A 17,500-nucleotide genomic window follows, 5' to 3' on the forward strand; every position below is an offset into this window, starting at 1 on the left:
TAGGCCACAACTGCCCCAGAGTATCAGAGTCACAGAGTATATAGGGGTGTGTGTGTGTGTGTGTGTGTGTGTGTGTGAGTGTGTGAGAGAGAGAGAGGAAAGAGAGAGAGAGGGAAAAGACAGAGAGAGACTAGCATATGTACTGTAGTATATATGATTCATCACTTTAAGGTTGTCATCTTAAGTCCTGATCCTCTCCCACGGCCCTGCTCTCCAGATGTCATTACTGTGGAAGGTGTCTATCTGATCATACTGTACGTACACACACACACACACACACAAATGCACACACACACACACACACACACACACACACACACACACACACACACACCAACTCAAACGCCCGCACATACGCATACACACACACACACACACACACACACACACACACACACAAACTCAAACACACACACACATACACACACACACACACACACACACACACACACACACACACACACACACACACACACACAGTGGTTCCTAATCAGCCTCTGAAGAACAGCCTAGTGCCGCCTCAATCCTGCTTTATCTCCTGCCCCCCGTGCAATTTGTAATGATCTGTGGCTCCATAATTTACAGTGGCAGGGGAGGGAGGGAGAGAGAGAGAGAGAAAGAGAGTGTATGTTGATAGGATGAGGTGAGTGTGTGTGTGTGTGTGTGTGTGTGTGTGTGTGTGTGTGCATGTGTGAGGTGGGTGACAGGGGTTTGGGGGGGTTGATGGTTTATGGGAGACCCTGTCAAGTTCACAACCATGGAATACCTGAGTGTAGTCACATGGCGAAGTCACAGCTGCTGGCGTCACTCAGTGCCACGGGTGCTGATTTGTGGGCTCTTATGTGGGTACTTTGGAACAGCCAAAGGAAGGCATCGACAGAAAGACAGACAGGGATGCGACTGACCAGAAGAAGAAGCCTGGGCAATACACTGATGTGGTCAGTCACATCCAAGAGAACAAACAACAGTTTAGAGTTCAGGAAGGGTATTCATTTGCATGTGCTCTCTCTCTCTCTCTCTCTCTCTCTCTCTCTCTCTCCTCTCTCTCTCTCTCTCCCCTCTCTCTGTGTGTGCGTGTCTGAAAAAGAGTGGTTGCATAACAGGTTCTATGGTAATTCCTGCAGGGAGAGGATTCCCTCGTAAATAAAACAGTATCTGGCTGATGAGGCTGACACTCCTGCAACCTCCTTGAAATAGGCTCCTTAAGTGCTCCCACTTACAGTAAAAATGCAATCGCCTGTCGGAGGGACTCAGCAAACATCGCAGCTCATCATATTTGAATTCTAATCTTCAAATGTAAACATGCACTCACAAACCGTGGTAGTGTGAATTAAAAAGTGTACACATTCTCACATTAAACAGTTATAATAGTATTCAAAGTTATCACAGTTTGCAATGTGTTGCCAGGGAATTGTTGCTAAAGTCTCGCCACTAGAAAGTTAGATTTCTTGACAATGCCATCTCAATATAACTGTGATTAACTGTGCATTTCACTTTCCAGGTTTTTCATGGTCAGCGGCATTATCAGTTTCATTAATGTTTTCCCCCTTAAATATAAAAAATAACCACTAAAAACAGTGTGCTTCTTTAGTATAATGTGTTTTGTACTGTATGTTTGTTGCCATGGTATTCATGTCAGTTTGTGATTCTATGTTTCACAGTTGCTATGTACAGAGAGCCATCGTTGCATGACGTTGGGGAGACGGTCGCACAAGCCCGCCGGTGTCCCTTCCAGCAAAAGCACAAACGAGCCCGCTGTAATGAACGGGGGAAAGCCGGTCAGTAAACCCCCCACCACCACCACCACTACCGCTGCCGCCACCACCGCGGCTACCACCACCGCGGCCACCACCGCTACCCCAGCTGTCCCTGGTCCCGTCCCGACGCCCGCGCCCACATCTGCCCCTGCCCCCACCACTACCACAACCGCCACTAAACCTGCCACATAGCCCGCCCCCATCAGGAGCTGCTCTCAACCCACGCTGGACTCACGTCCCCTCTCTCTCGTCTGTGGGTGGGTCGGATCCAGACCTCCCCTCCCCTCTCCTCCTGCTCTTCCCCGACGACCTGCCCCCTTACCCCTCCCCCCCCCCCATGCTCCGATACGTCCTCACGCAGTGGCGGATCCTTCTGAAGAGCGCGGCCGAAGAAGACAACCGTTGCACGCGGACGGGACGACTGGATGGATAACCAGCGATAAAAAAACAAACTCTGACCATGGAATGCCCTACCAGATATGGAATGCCTTTTTAAGAAAAAAAAAATAAACTAACTAAAACATTTTTTTTGTGTTGTGACTGTGACAATCCATGAGAAGCGGGGGTGTTTCTCACCTCCTGCTCGTGGTGCGTTTGCCTGCTAGTGGTCACACCAGAATACCCTTTTAGGAGCCCAGGTTGGGCATGTAATCCAGATCTATTTTCTATACTACAGTGCACCAGCTAGGTCCTGGGCAGATGCTGTACAGATATACTTAAGAGAGAGAGAGAGAGAGAGAGAGAAAAAATGCTAAACAAAATGAAAATTGACTGTCATCCTCTATTTTTTACAAGTCTGTTTCGTCTCTTCTCTTTCTATCTTGACACTGTAGTCTCTTTCTCTTTGTTGACGTACTTCAGAACATTTTTGCAGGGGCTATGTGTGATTTTCTAAATACACAACTGCATACACACATAGACATACACACAACCACACAAACACACACACACACACACACACACAGATATTAAAACACAAAAACAGTCATAAGACTGCAAACAGTAACACACCTAAACACACACACTCACACACGTCCACTTCAAAACGTAGGATTAAGATATACCACAGGTGGCTTGGATCCAGGGAATCCTTCAGGGAGACTGGAGGCAGATGACTGCAGACGGAGAGCAGACCTGTAGTCTCAGGCTAAGAGCTGTTTTCCCTCTCTTTCTTTTCCTTTCTTTTATTTTTTTTTTTTTTTCTTTTCACTTTATGCTTTGTTGAATTTTTCTGATGTCAGATAGGGACATAGCGACACACACTCACACAGACCAACACACACAATCGCACGCATGACTTAGCTCAACGACAAATGAGTGTTGTACTAACACCGAGCGCGCGATCATAGCCAGGAGCTAATGCTAACACTGAAGCTAATGCTAATGTGTGAGAAAGAGGCCTGTGGAGTGGTACATACATATCACTATCCAATTCCACAAAACGGGGATGTACAGACGCCCAGCAAATCCAATACCTTCTATATAGAAATAAATAAAGGGAAGTCTATTTTTTCTTTAGTCTCGTTTTTTTAGAGCGTAGGCTCTAGGTATATCTATGGGCCTTGTAGGCCTCTCATTCTGGCCGCTCCCTCACCTGCCTACTCCTCAGAACTATAGAATATTTGGGGAAAAGGGCCTACATAGGTTGTGTCCGTAGCAGCCAGTCTACTGTAGAGTGAAGAGTCGTCGACTTAGAGTCAGTGTGAGGGAACAAAATGGCCGAATGCGAGCAGACGTTGTCAACACTGGCTGCATCCCCTCACCCCATTTTGTTTCAGCAAAAGCATGGGTGAAAGGTTAGTATTGTGTTCTGTTCTTGCAGCAACAATGCAAGAGATGGCTTATACTATAATGTTTTCACTGCAAAAAAAAGTAAAAAAAAAAAAAGAAAATACATTATAAGATACGAACACAAAACATTGAAAGTGGAGGCAGACTGTTCAAAAAACATTATTTTAAAAAAAAAAGACACAAAAAGAGATTTTTAACAACCAGATATTATGAGATATTATGAAAGGTTTTTTCCTAGCTCAGCATGCAGAGTCCAGTACTAATATTGGCCTATCATGTGCCTGTGTGAAGCCTCGAAACCCAGCATGCAAAAACCAGTGCCCAGTCGGTCAGTCAGTCACTGGGCTACGCCCAGACAGGGGCCGACTACGGCAACGGATCTGAGCCAGATCCATTCACTGAGTGAGCCGATGTCTGGGGAGGTGCCTCTTCAACAGTCCAAAACCCAATGAGAAGACAGTAGCATCATCATCACCTCCACTACAGCACAACCATTGCAACCCCAACCCAAACCATTACTAATCATTTTTTTCCCTGTTCACGTTTGGGAAGGGTTTGAATCACGTGTTAAAAAGATTACCAAAGTCTCTTTATCTCCCAGAGCTAGTAAACATTTTATTTGGGTGACAACAGTAATGGTGACAGCCACCAACACTCACTCTACCCCTCTTGGTTTTGTGTTTTGTCCGCCTCTTATTTTGTTCGCTCATTGTGACTGTCACTCACTCTCAAGGGAGAATGACTTCTCTGTCCCACCTCTATACCAAACGCCGCAAGGTCTGATTGATGTCACTTAGATATCGCTCCATGTTTGTTAGACAGAGGAGTACTTATAGTTATCCACTTGCATGCTCTTCCCTTGAGGACCACAGTATGGGGAGATAAAGCTATAGAAACGACTATTAGTGATGAGTTACATAGGTCAGCATTGAATTGGCATGTTCATGCAAGTTTATCTCATAACAATACTACTATAAATCTGACTCATTGCACTTTCAGTTCGGAGTCATCTTGTGCTCATTGATCTTAGCAATTTATCAAGGATTTTCTATCAACAGATTTAGTAAGAGGCCTGTCTTGCTTTGACAATTTCTCATAGTTTTAATGAGTAAGATTTAGAATGTTATGATATAGAATGAGGCTATGCTGCTAAATTGCAAAATATATTATGACATTCATTTGAACATTATAATTTCTGGAATTTATTGGATTAATAAAATAGTTTCTTATTAAGGACATATTGAAGCACATTAGTTAGACTTAAACATTTGATTGTACAAAAGCTGCTTTTATGCTATGATAACAATGCAGTTCTATACACAAGTATAAATAAACAAAACAAAAAAAAACAAGTTTGACATTTTAACTCTATTTTGGGCTGACATCCCACCTCCACTAAAAAGGAACCATTTTGACAAAGAACTCTACATGCTGGGCTACCTTTGCCCTGCTAACCAGATAGCTGGTTTTTATGAAGGTTAAATTTATTTATTTTTGTAAATGACCGGTGTGCAAATGTCTCATCCTTGTTGTGTGGCTCTGTGGTGTTCTTTTATTCATTTACCTCCTCTGGCTGTTCGTTTTTTAAGTCAGTTATTTTCCATGCGGGTTGTCTGTGTTGTTATCCTGTTATGGAGCTATCATTGAACAATTTTTACTGTTTCTGTTTTTTTTTCTGTCATTCGTTCCCTTTGTCTCACTCTCTTGTGCTATTTTTCCTCATAGCTGAAGAGGGTGTGTTGTCAATATTTGTTTCGTTCATTTCAGCCTCCTGTTTCTTTGTTGCTCACATCAGTTGCATGGAAAGGGGACAGCTTTCAAGAACTGCATGTAGTAGGCTATGTGTATCAAGAACTGTTGGTATGTACTGCTCATTTTACATACATATATGCAACGCATTTGTCTGCACTGTACAGATTGTGTTTGTTGTATAAACAGATACAACATATTGAATAAAACATTTATATAAAGGTGTACTGTAACGTCAGTAACAAAACTTAATGCAATATTACAGTGCAGTATATTATTGCACCAGCTGTCTGATGAGGGTTCAAATAGGAGAAACAAGTACTAAACTAAAGCATGAAAAGGCCAACGTAGTAAGTTCATTCAGAGTCTTTTCTGTGTTACTGTATACTTGTCCTGTTTCAGTTTTTCCTTCAGTGAGAAAGAGACCACTGGTGGCAATGCTGCTAAAACAAACTCCCATAGAAATGAATCTATCCATCTTGTCCAACTGAAACCTTTAGGATAGCATGTCATTCCACAACAGTGTACACTCCCAGTCTGTCACAGCACTGTGGTCAGAGAAACACCCTCTGGTTTGATAGAGGTAGTGTGGTGAGGTTGGAATTTCCAGAACAAGTTGTTCAAAATGGACACCCTAATTGGTTCCCATTGAATATTTTATACCAATTAAAGCAATGGTCTGAAGGACTAAACCGTTCTGCATCATTCTCAAGTAACATTTTCTTTTGGTTTCGTTTTTGTTTTTGTCATGCGGCACATTTGATGTTTTCTTTTATTATGAAAAAGGAAAATGGAGAATAAAATAATCAAACAGCTCAGACGTGACACCTAGCCTGAGATGTACAGTAAGGGATACACATCTGAGCGTAGCATTCAGGAAGCACTCCAAACATCAGCTTGTCAGGACATCTGAGTGGAAGTACATAACCATCGCACACAGACTACAAACTACCCTGAAATAATAAAACATGTGGTTGCTTGTTTTTCTTTCTTTTTCTCTTTCTTTTGTTCTTTCTTTTCACCATTTTGGTTTCTGTTCATGTACCTGCATTTTGTGTAATTTGTTTTTAGACTATGTAAGCATTCCTATATAAACAAGTTCATACATATAGATGTATTGGAAAACATATAAAGGATTACAAAGTAATGTGTCTACAACGAAAAACTGCTCTCTGCACTCACTGTTGTTTTTCTTGCATACAAAAACAAACAAACATCATAGTTTTAATAAAGATAATTTGTAACCAGTACAATGAATGCTGTAATACAAGTGATATGCAGAAATCTGAATGAAGCATTATATCCCATAATATCTTCGAGTGCTGCTTGGTCTCTCTCTGCTTCTCAACCAAACCACACACCCTCTTTTTGTCAGGTGATCCAGCAGCCGATCTCTGTCTTCGAATGAAAAAAAAAAAAAAAAAAACTGTCTTTTTTTTAAAAAGTGTCCTCTGTTGTGTCAGTACTCCTCTCCCACCCAGATTTCACAGGCGTTTCCAGTCCAGCCGTCCCAGCAGTCGCAGTTCCCACAGTTGCACACGCCGTTGCCTGCAAAGAGGAGGTGACAGGGGAAACCGTCAATCACGCTGGAGCCACTCTCGAGCCACAACCCCTTAGTTCCTCCCACCCAGTCCAGAGCCGTAACAAGGATCCTCTCTTCACACCTCTGTCCCTAAGGCCTACACACACACACACACACACACACACACACACACACACACACACACACACACACATTTGGCCAGGTCATAGTTCTAACACTCACTTCTGTTGTATGAGTGTGTGTGTAAAGAGAGAGAGCTCTATCTACTGGCTTGTGTCAGACTCCTCTGCTGAGGCTGTCAGTGGGGGAGCAGTGGGAGGCATGTGCAATAGGGAAGGTTTGGTTTTGGTGTGAAGAGGTGTCAATAGGAAGGTGTGTGTGTGTGTGGCATATGCCATGGGTGTATTACACCAGCCCTGTATGACCACATGTTTATTTATCTGATAGTTGCCACTAGCTAATGACTAAAATGCAACACTACAACCAACAGGCAAACACACACACACATAGAGAAAATAAGCACTTTAAAAGCCTCTGTATGACACCCAAACATAATGCAGCCCAGGGCTCTCCACTGGCTGCCAAACGCTTCTGAGCAGCAGCTGTGGCGCCGGTGGCCATGACAGACCAGCGCACCTCCCTCTCACTCCCTCTTTCTCTCTCTCTCTCTCTCTCTCCTCACTTTCTCTCTCTCTCTCTCCCTCTCTCTCTCTCCCTTACTCACTCTCACTCACTTTCTCTCTCTTTCTTCCTCTCTCTCTCCCTTTATCACTCCCTTTCTCTCTCTCTCCTCTGTGCTGATGCTGGTCCTGATGCTGATGATGATGTAGAGGCAGACACATTAGCTCTATTTTGGGCACGTCTCTCCTGAACTGGAGCAACTCGAGGCGAGTGGCGGCAGAGCCAGGTGAGGCGAGACACGCCAGTGAGGGGTGTGTGTGTGTGTGTGTGTGTGTGGGGGGGTGATAGGCCAGGCAGGTCACACAGCCAGCCAACTGGGCCAGACTCTGGCTGTGACTTGATGACTGCTCTGGTCATCCTCTTGGGGGAAATAACTTGGCAGGGGTCTGAAAGTGGAGGCAGACTGTTCAATTGACAGAGGGAGTAAGGGGTGGGGTGGCTTTGTGTGCGTCGACCAGAAATGTTCAAATTGCACTGGCTTAGAAAAGGACTGTGTGGTGACTATAACCAGTCAAGTCAAACCCAGCACAGGTACTTCCTGTGCTAGACCCGTACAGGGACATCCACTTTTCAGAGGTTCATGCCATAATTTGACATTTTTTAAGGATTTCAAATAGATATTTAAATTATGTAATTAAACTGATTGTCTATAGTCCTCACAGATAAAGCCAGTTTCTGTGACAACATGGACAACAACGACTGATTTAAAAGCTCTGCAGCAGTGCCCTCTCTCTCTCTCTCTCTCTCTCTCTCTGTGTGTGTGTGTGTGTGTGTGTGTGTGTGTGTGCTGTTACTGGTTACTGGTTTAAAAGCTCTGGAGCAGTGCTCCCTCTCTCTCTCTCTCTCTCTCTGTGTGTGTGTGTGTGTGTGTGTGTGTGTGTGTGTGTGTGTGTGTGTGTGTGTGTGTGTGCTGTTACTGGTTTAAAAGCTCTGCAGCAGTGCTCCCTCTCTCTCTCTCTCTCTCTCTCTCTCTCTCTCTCTCTCTCTCTCTCTCTCTCTCTCTGTGTGTGTGTGTGTGAGTGTCACCTCGCTGTGAGGAGCGAGTGCTGATTTCCTGTTTGCTGAGAGGCAGGCTTGGTGTAATTGCATTGCCTTCTCTCTCTCTCTCCCTCCCTCTCTCCCTCTCTCTCTCCAGCACTACAAGCTGTGCTGCTGCTTGAGTGTGTCAGGGGCCTGCTGTGTGGGCCTACCTGGGGCACTCCCAACACCATGTAATTGGACTGGGCCCATGCACTGCCACGCTGGACTCTCACCACGCACCTGTCAGCCCAAAACTAATTTAGCAGGACCACAACAAAGTGATTATCAAAGAAGATGCATCTAAGAAGACAAGGGATGAAAGAAAAATAAAAAACTACAGTATATCTGTGTGTGTGTGTGTGTGTGTGTGTGTGTGTGTGTGTGTGTGTGTGTGTGTGTTTTGGTGCATATATGGTTGTAGACATTTTAAATACATGAGAATTATATATGTGTGTGTGTGTGTGTGTGTGTGATAAGTAAAAATGCAGTAAACACAAACTCCCTTGTGCTGTGATGAGATATATTTTGGTTTTGGTCAAATGAAGATACATTTGGAGTAATTCAGATGCATTTGCTACCTACTGGCCAAAACAATAAAACCCCTCACAATTCTCGCTCGCGATTAAATGGTGTTCACATAGACAGCTTCAATTTTTGTTGTGCGACAGGTTATATTCCGCTGTCATGTCGATGTTCGTGAATCCTGCCATTATGTCTCCCCTGTAACAGTCAGAATTATAACCCTCGATGCATGAAATTAGACAGTGGCCCGTTCCTGATACACCGAATTTTCCACACTGCTCTTCAGGCGCAGGAGGGGGTAATGAGAATCCGTGTTACTTGGAAGAATCCATGAAATTTCGTGGTAGGCAAGTATTTATTTTCACCTTAGTGAGCAAGTCAGACAAACGTTATTGGCTCATCATAATTGAAAAAGGTTGGGTGAACCTCACCACCACCTCTACCCCTGGCTGGAGAACGAGAGAGAGAGATAGAGAGATGGGAGAGAGAGAGAGAGAGAGAGAGAACAACGTGTTTGTTTTCACTTGCTTATTGGCTCATTAATAAAACAAAATATGCACTCGTCTCTGTGAGGAAAAACTCAATCCTAATAATCCGTATGCATTGCAATTATGATGCACGTCCTTATCGTTAATATGCAAATCAATGACCTTTAATAGACATAGTTATCCATTCCTTTTCTCAAATGTGATTCTCCTCTCTCTCTCTCTCTCTCTCTCTCTGTGTGTGTGTGTGTGTGTGTGTTTTCATTGCAACCCTGTCTCCTCTGCTTGCCAAGAGCAGGATAAATGGTTGATTGACAATGCAACTGATAAGGAAGTCACGAAACCAAGAAGTAAACAATTTCTTAACAGCTGTCCAAATGTCTTGGAGCCCCAGAGCAGTGTTAATTATAAATATTAATTGGGGCTTTGTATAAGCATTCAAGAGACAGGTCCTTGGGGTTTCCTTAAACCCTGTCTTCTCTCTTCCACTCCCTGTGTTTCTCTCTCTCTCTCACCTTCTTTTGCCCTCACTTTTTCTCTGTTTCTCTCCTCCTCTCTCTCTCCTTCACTCTCATTTACTTTCTCTCTCCTTGACTCTCTCCCTCTCTCTCCCACTCTCTCTCTCTCTCTCCCTGACTCTGTATCTCTCTCTCTCTCTCTCTCTCTCTCTCTCTCTCTCTCTTTGAAAGCAAGCCAAGGCCATTAGAGGAAAGGTGCATAGCTGTGGAACTTGGCTTACTGGACACCTCAGTCTAAGCCTTGCACAGATATGCCTGGTTAATCCACCAATCAAATCACACACACTTCAAAGCCACTCACTCACAAACTGGCACAGAATGTGTGTGTGTGTGTGTGTGTGTGTGTGTGTGTGTGTGTGTGTGTGTGTGTGTGTGTGTGTGTGTGTGTTGTGTGTGTGTGTGTGTGTGTGTGTGTGTGTGCAATATGTTTGTAAGTATTTGTGAATACATAAGGATTATCCTTTGTGTGTGTGGTATGTCTGTGTGTGTTTATGTGTGATGTATGTTTGTGGTTGTGGTTTGTGGTTTGAGGTTGTCTCTCTGTGAGGCCTTTTGTTTACCTGTGCAGACTAATCCATCGTGCTGATCACATTCCCTGTCGTCGCATTCACAGTACTCTCCTGACACGTACCACTCCTGCGGTGAACAGATGCATCTCCCACAGTGGCAGGACCCTGACCAGACACACACACACACACACACACACAGAGAGAGAGAGAGAGAGAGAGAGAGAGGCACAAAACACTGATAAGCTTTTAAAACTACAACCAAACAATCATAAATCACCAGTGTAGTGTAATTTCCATACAGTGCTATAGTGGGGAGTAAAGCCAGACTACAAGCGTCCATGAGCTCCTGGGCATTGCTCTGTGGTTCGCAGGTGCCCTCTGTCAACACAGTCCCCTTATGGCTCTAGATACCATAGTCAAAGTTAAGTGAGGTATTATATATACATACGTATAAACCTCTATAAGTAAAATACTTATTCTTTTATTTATTTATTCATTTATTTGTCTCCATTCTAGTGAGAAAATGACCCATCAGCAGGTTGTCCCTAAACTAAGGAATGTTGGATAAGGTAATGAGAAACCTGTAAGAATGCACTGTAAGTGTGTGATTTAATCATGCAGGGTCAAGGACAAACAAATCGGTCCACTAAGGTTGTTTCATTGTGATCAACACATGAGTATGTTTAGGGTTCTGATGTTATGAAATGTCTTGTGTTAGGTGATATAATGTTGAAATAATGAATGTTAGACTAGATGTTGTATGAAATGAAATACTGTAAACGACTGTAACCCTCATGTGAATGCATGATATTTTTATGTAACCCAGGGGTGAAGGATTTAGTATTCTTTTTAAACTATTGTTCATGGTAGTGTATTTCAACAGATTTGTAATAGTCGTGCACGATCAACAGCAAAAGAAGGTAAGGGTTTCCTGTTTGAAAATACCCCATGTTGAAAATACCCCACTGTTTAGTGGGTGAAGATGACCTGACAGGCAGATACACCATTCAGTAGTGAAAGCTCAGGAAGGAGGATCTTCAGCTAACTACAGACAAATGCCAGAGAACAAAAAAAGAGAATAATTTCCATAATAGTGATTAACAACAACTAAATATACCATGTGTTTCACAACGTTAATATTATGACGCAAATACGATTTCATCAGGGCATCTTTTTATCTTTTCAATTTCTGGGTTAACATTGTGTACTGGCCTTGGCTTAAGTCTCTGTTCTTTCCGCTAGTTCTAGTGCATAATACCTCAATAATGCCTCAAGTACACATGTACACACATGCATGTACATCAATATACCCATAAATATATAAAATATAGACATCACAAATATACATACATACATACATACATGTGTTCTTTAGAGCATACATTGAGGTATAGTGTACACAAACATGTATGTTTTTTTTTCCCCAGATGGCAGTTGGTGGATGAATGCAGACAGAACAGAAGAGTGTCCTCTCTTGACTCCAGCCTCTCTCTCTCTCTCTCTCTCTCTCTCTCTCTCTCTCTCTCTCTCTACCTCTCTCTCTCTCTCCCTCCCTCTCATATAAAAGCATATAAGAGGCTGACCTGTGCACACAGTCTCTTTCAAGAGCAGAGCGGACAGGAGTCGGAGCAGGATAATAAGGTGTTAAGTGTTCGGTGCAGGTGGTCAGCAGATATGTTCACCCTCACCCTGGACCACCAATCCCCCGCCTCCTCCCCCCTCAGACTTTACCCCTGCCCTCCTGGGCTTGGCCTAAGGAGAAACCATGGCTGTTCAATTTCAGCTATTTATGTCAAGCAGAGACCAAAAGAATCAATGTTTAAAAGAGGATAGTTCCCTGGGCTTGTGTCATGGGGAGAGCCCTAGAAAAAGTATGTGTGTGTGTGCGCGTGTGTGTGTGTGCGCGTGCGCGTGTGTGTGTGTGTGTGTGTGTGTGTGTGTGTACTGTATGCGTGCGTGTGTGTGTGTGTGTGTGTGTGTGTGTGTGTGTGTGTGTGTGTGTGTGTGTGTGTGCGTGCGTGCGTGTGTGCGTGTGTGTGTGTGTTTGCAAACAGAATAATATGGGGACATTGACCAGAGGTGTGTTCGAATTTGTAAACTCAGGCAAATGTTTGTATACATTTGCAAACAGTTTTCTGTTTGCCTTGAGTTCTCTGCCAACATTTGCGAAAACACTCTCAAACAGTTTGAGGAGGTAGTTCATATTGAACTGTTCAGAGAAAATAATTTCGCCACTGTTTGAACGCACCTCAGAAAGCACAACAATAAAGCGGGGACATTTGTCATTGTGGGAACCTGAGACTGTGTCCCCATAAAGTTGACCACTGTAGCATGTCTATTGAAAAGAAAATCCCAAGCAAAACAAAGTGATGAGGTAGAAAAGAAGAGAGAAAGGGAAAGGTAGAGAGACTTTTCCCATTGATTTTTAAAAATCTGCCTCCACAAGCGACCTTGGGTGTCTTGAAAGGCGCTTTATAAATAAAATGTATTAGCCTGGGTGCCAGCCGAACTTAGTCCCACCCACAACATTTGAGGTCGGGAAGTTCAGTCTGGCATTGCTCCGTCGTGGAGCAACTATGCTCGCCCCAGACCTGGCGGACCAATCAAATCGGGCTTTACGATGATGGACAGGTGAGCAACAGCACCTCGTCTATCACATCATCCGAGCACGCTTAGGTTGATTGATGGAAAATGCATATTATTTCAATGAGGTTGTATTACTGAAAATTATTATTTCTGAAAACTTAAGGCAAAGTTGAGATGAGGAAAAACTCATGGTTTCACTTTCATCAAGGGAAAACAGCATGTTGCATTGACATGTTGTTCCCTCCTTCGTTGGAAATCTCTGATTGACCACTTGTTCAAGGGATTAGCGACAGCCCTTCCCAGCTGTTTATAACATGTTTGTTGCATATCAGTGTTCAACAGAATTATTTTTTAAAACGAAGGGGATATAGGCTATCAGTTTTTTCCTAATAGCCTACCCCACTACGTATCTTTTAGATTTCGCTAATGAGTGTTGTAGGATATATTGACGGCACAATAACTTTCACAAAAGACCAGAAAACAATGTTAAGGCATTTGTGGAGAAGAAGGATGGTTTGTGTTTTCTTCCTACATTTCACGGTAAGCTATTTCGTTGCTCTGATTGGTTAGGTCTATCCAATTGAGTGCAGAGGCATTCCCCCCCTGTATCAGTTGAAACACGCCCCATATTTACGTCCCAATGGAGCAGTATCAGACTCAGATTCTGACTAGAATTTGAGTATGACAACGTCAGGCTAAAAATGTATTATCATTAAATATAATGTATTGTAATGTAATGTAATGTAAAAATGTATTATCATTAAATATATAACATAATAATAATAATAATAATAATAATAATAATAATAATAATAAAAATAATAAAAATTATTAACTTATTATTACTATTATTATTATTATTATTATTATTATTATTATTGTTGTTATTGTTATTATTATTATTATTATTATTATTAGTACTATTTTTATTATTATTATTAATATTATGATTATTGTTATTTGTATTATTGTTATTATTATTATTGATGAAACCATAACACAAACGAGTGCGTTAGCTTTCAGTGTACCTACGGTGTGTGAGGAACACAACACGTTCACACACACTCTCTCTCTCCTCTCTTGTTTCACAACGTTTGAGACCACTTAGAGAGTGAGTGAGCAAGCGAGGGGGAGAGAGGGAGAGAGGGAGAGAGGGTGGTTTAAAATAACATATAGTGACCCCATTGTTTCCCCTCAATTTGCTTTTAATTAGCTTGACGGTGGAAGAGATGTGGGAGTGCGATGAGCAGGCGAGTGCACTGGAGGGCACGAAGCCTTATGACAAAGATCTGAGAGAGAGAGGGAGAGAGAGAGGGAGGGAGAAAGGGAGAGAGAGAGGGAGCGAGTGTCGTGACTAAGTGGGACATGGGCCTCAACTAAGGAGTTATCTCATCAAAATAAGCATTGCTAATCAGTTAACTTGATTGAGGAGGCCTATTCAATGCAGATACACGTGCAGCGCATATGTAGCACCCCCTTTGATGGGTGTAGGGTTAGGAAACACTATGCGACCCTACCCTGGCACCACTTGGACCATGCAGAAATACAGCAGCAGCAAAATCCTGAACGTGTTTCATGGAGAAAAGGTATTAACACTGCAATGCATCTGATTCCTTAGGCAATGGTCAGGGTTTGCTAGTTGACATCAGTGAACATTATTGTTATCCACTGTTTTTCCTTCTCACTAAATCTCATATGGTGAGCTATTCCATCTTTTGAAAATCCATATTAAGTTACAATCATATTTATGAATGTGTGTGTGTGTGTGTGTGTGTGTGTGTGTGTGTGTGTGTGTGTGTGTGTGTGTGTGCGTAGGAGACCTGGAGAGGAGTAATAGTGACTGTGAAAAAGAAAATCAGGTCCCATCTGACAAAGACCAGACATGAATTTGGAAGAGTTTCCGGACTGAGGCTGTCACTGTGGTATATTCAATAGGATTGTGTGGGCTTTGTATTGTGTGTGTTTGTGTGTTTTTTTTATTTCATGGACCATACGATGTGCTCGGCCAAGCTTCTGGCAATGCCTAAAAGGCTTCCCAGGGTCTCTGGGGAACGTGTGCTTGTCTTAGGCAGGGAGGCTGACGTGTGTGGGTGTATGTGCTTGTGTGTGTGTGTGTGTGTGTGTGTGTTTCATGTAAGTTTGCGCTCGTGTATGTGTGTGTGTGTGTGTGTGTGCGCGTGTGTGTGTGTTTGTGTGTGTGTGTGTGTGTGTGTGTGCATTTCTAGTGTGTGTGTGTGTGTGTGTGTGTGTGTGTGTGTGTATGTGTGTGTGTGTGTGTGCATTTCTACGGTGTGTGTGTGTGTGTGTGTGTGTGTGTGTGTGTGTGTTTTCTGGTGTGTGTGTGTGTGTGTGTGTGTGTGTGTGTGTGTGTGTGTGTGCGTGTGTGAGAGCAGTGGCGTCTACCTTTTCCGGAGCACAGGACTCCATCTGCGGTCTCACACAGACTCTTGCTCTCCTCGTCGCTCATGTGGCAGGTGCGGGGGAACTGGCAATGCTTGCCGAACCATCCATCATTACAGATACAGCGGCCGCATGAACAGAAGCCTTGGCCTGGGGAGGACAGACAGACACACACACACACACACACACACACACACACACACACACACACATACTGAGTACATTAATTCTTAGATCTCATTTCTACTCTCTTGTTTTTCATACTAAGTATGTATACATAGTAGTATACATACACTTCTATGTTACAATACACACCAGGAGAAGACCGTGGCAGGATTTGGCCAACACACACACACACACCCACACACATACTGTACACACACACACACACACACACACACATCAATGTGTGTCAATCTACATCAGCCACATACCCACTGAAAGCACGGTTATTAAGTAACAACACAGATTCAAATTGTAAACAGGAAAGGTGGTTGGCTTGTGGCTGTGGATCAGTTTATGGAGGGAAGTGGGGATAGTGTGTCTCTGCTGCAATTCAACACCAACATTTAACCCTTAAAGGTGTAGGTTTTTGAACATTCTAAGTTCCGCAACAATTGAAGGTTCTAAAATTCTATGTTGAATTCAATGAACCCAGATATTCTTTAGAATGTTCATTTCCCAACATTCCTGTCACACCGGTGTGACGGTACTCCTTTAAGGGTTAAACTGGGTGGCTTCCTGGGTGGCTTCCTGGGTGGTGCTCTGTGGTCACTCAGTGCCACAGCTGTGTCCCTGTCTGGCCCTGTGGGACTACCTGTCTCGAGACACAGCTGGAGAGACACAGGGCCCAGCATCCAACCAGGGGATGTCGGAATTCACCTCTATCAGTGGCTGAATGTTAAGACCAATTAAAAACATGCTGAGGCAATTATATGCTTGGGTGATTTTTTTTTTATTCCAGATTCTCATTGGAAGTTATTTCATGAATGTTTTTTATTTATTTATTTATTTATTTATGTATGGGGGTTGAAGGGAATATTTTGTCAAAGCTCTGCTGCTATTGTTTTTGCCACAACAAATTAATCAACATTACTATGATATCTGTGAGCTAGTGAGTAATCTGGGACATTGGAAATGTAAAGACAACTTGCTGACCCTTGGAAGCTCATTAGAAGACTGTCTGAAAGAAAATAATAATGGCTCACTGCTGGAGTACAGCTAGGTTAGCTGTAACTGCAGGATTGATTAGGTCATTGCCTCTTTGCCTCCTCTCTCTCTTTCTCTCCCTAGGCTTTGATAGAGAGGAGCTCCCAGTGCTTTCATGTTGGACAAGAGGAAATTCAATAGGATCAGAGGAGCCTCTGTCTTCCCCTCTAATGCTGCTTATGAGGTGTAAACAAGGCTTGGTTTCACATGTCTGTAGAGAAATAGTGTGTGTTTCTTAAAACTGAATAAAATGAACGTTTGTATACTTTTGCATACTTTTTAATATCTTTCCTCGATGCACTGTACAAAAGACTGTATTTCAGACTTGTGTCTGCGAAACTCTTTGCAATAAATGAATTTAATTGAATTGGAACGTGTCCTCAGTTGACACTGTGGCATGTAAATGTTGGTACCTGGACATTGTTTGTGTGTATGACATTTTCTGTCCACTGTTTTGTTCTTTGTTGCATTTCACATTCAGAATGTGTTGTAGCACTAACTAGTCATCTGTTTGCCAAAATCAAATCCAGCCAACACTTGCTTGTGGTAAACTCTGAGTTTCGAAGGGCAGAGATAAAATCTTGGCATAGTTGGGCAAATGGAAGTGGACTTGTAAAGAGATACACAGGCTCCCAGAGAGGGGCTCCTTATTTGCACAGCGGCTCTTTCATCTGGCTCTGCTCTGACCAGACCACCCCAGCAATTAGATTCCATTAAGTTTGCATGAGGC

The 17,500-nt window shown here is 43.0% G+C and overlaps 2 protein-coding genes across 2 annotated transcripts in view; one reads left to right on the top strand and one right to left on the bottom strand.

The window, feature by feature from the left end:
* The window catches only part of fgf14 (fibroblast growth factor 14), a 58,394-nt gene extending 56,443 nt beyond the window's left edge, over window positions 1-1,951 (top strand). Inside the window, 2 exon segments of the mRNA XM_048240026.1 lie at window positions 1,662-1,711; window positions 1,713-1,951. Of these exon segments, the coding sequence (XP_048095983.1) occupies window positions 1,662-1,711; window positions 1,713-1,949 (287 nt within the window). The 3' untranslated portion in view covers window positions 1,950-1,951.
* Window positions 1,952-6,051: 4,100 nt separating this feature from the next.
* Window positions 6,052-17,500, bottom strand: part of itgbl1 (integrin, beta-like 1) — a 58,775-nt gene continuing 47,326 nt past the window's right edge. The window contains exons 9-11 of the mRNA XM_048240025.1: window positions 15,565-15,711; window positions 10,627-10,740; window positions 6,052-6,845 (exon numbers count right to left, since the gene is read on the bottom strand). Of these exons, the coding sequence (XP_048095982.1) occupies window positions 6,757-6,845; window positions 10,627-10,740; window positions 15,565-15,711 (350 nt within the window). The 3' untranslated portion in view covers window positions 6,052-6,756. The remainder of the gene's footprint in view (window positions 6,846-10,626; window positions 10,741-15,564; window positions 15,712-17,500) is intronic.

The sequence above is a fragment of the Alosa alosa genome, chromosome 3 (genome assembly GCF_017589495.1).
Source record: "Alosa alosa isolate M-15738 ecotype Scorff River chromosome 3, AALO_Geno_1.1, whole genome shotgun sequence".
NCBI lineage: Eukaryota > Metazoa > Chordata > Actinopteri > Clupeiformes > Clupeidae > Alosa > Alosa alosa.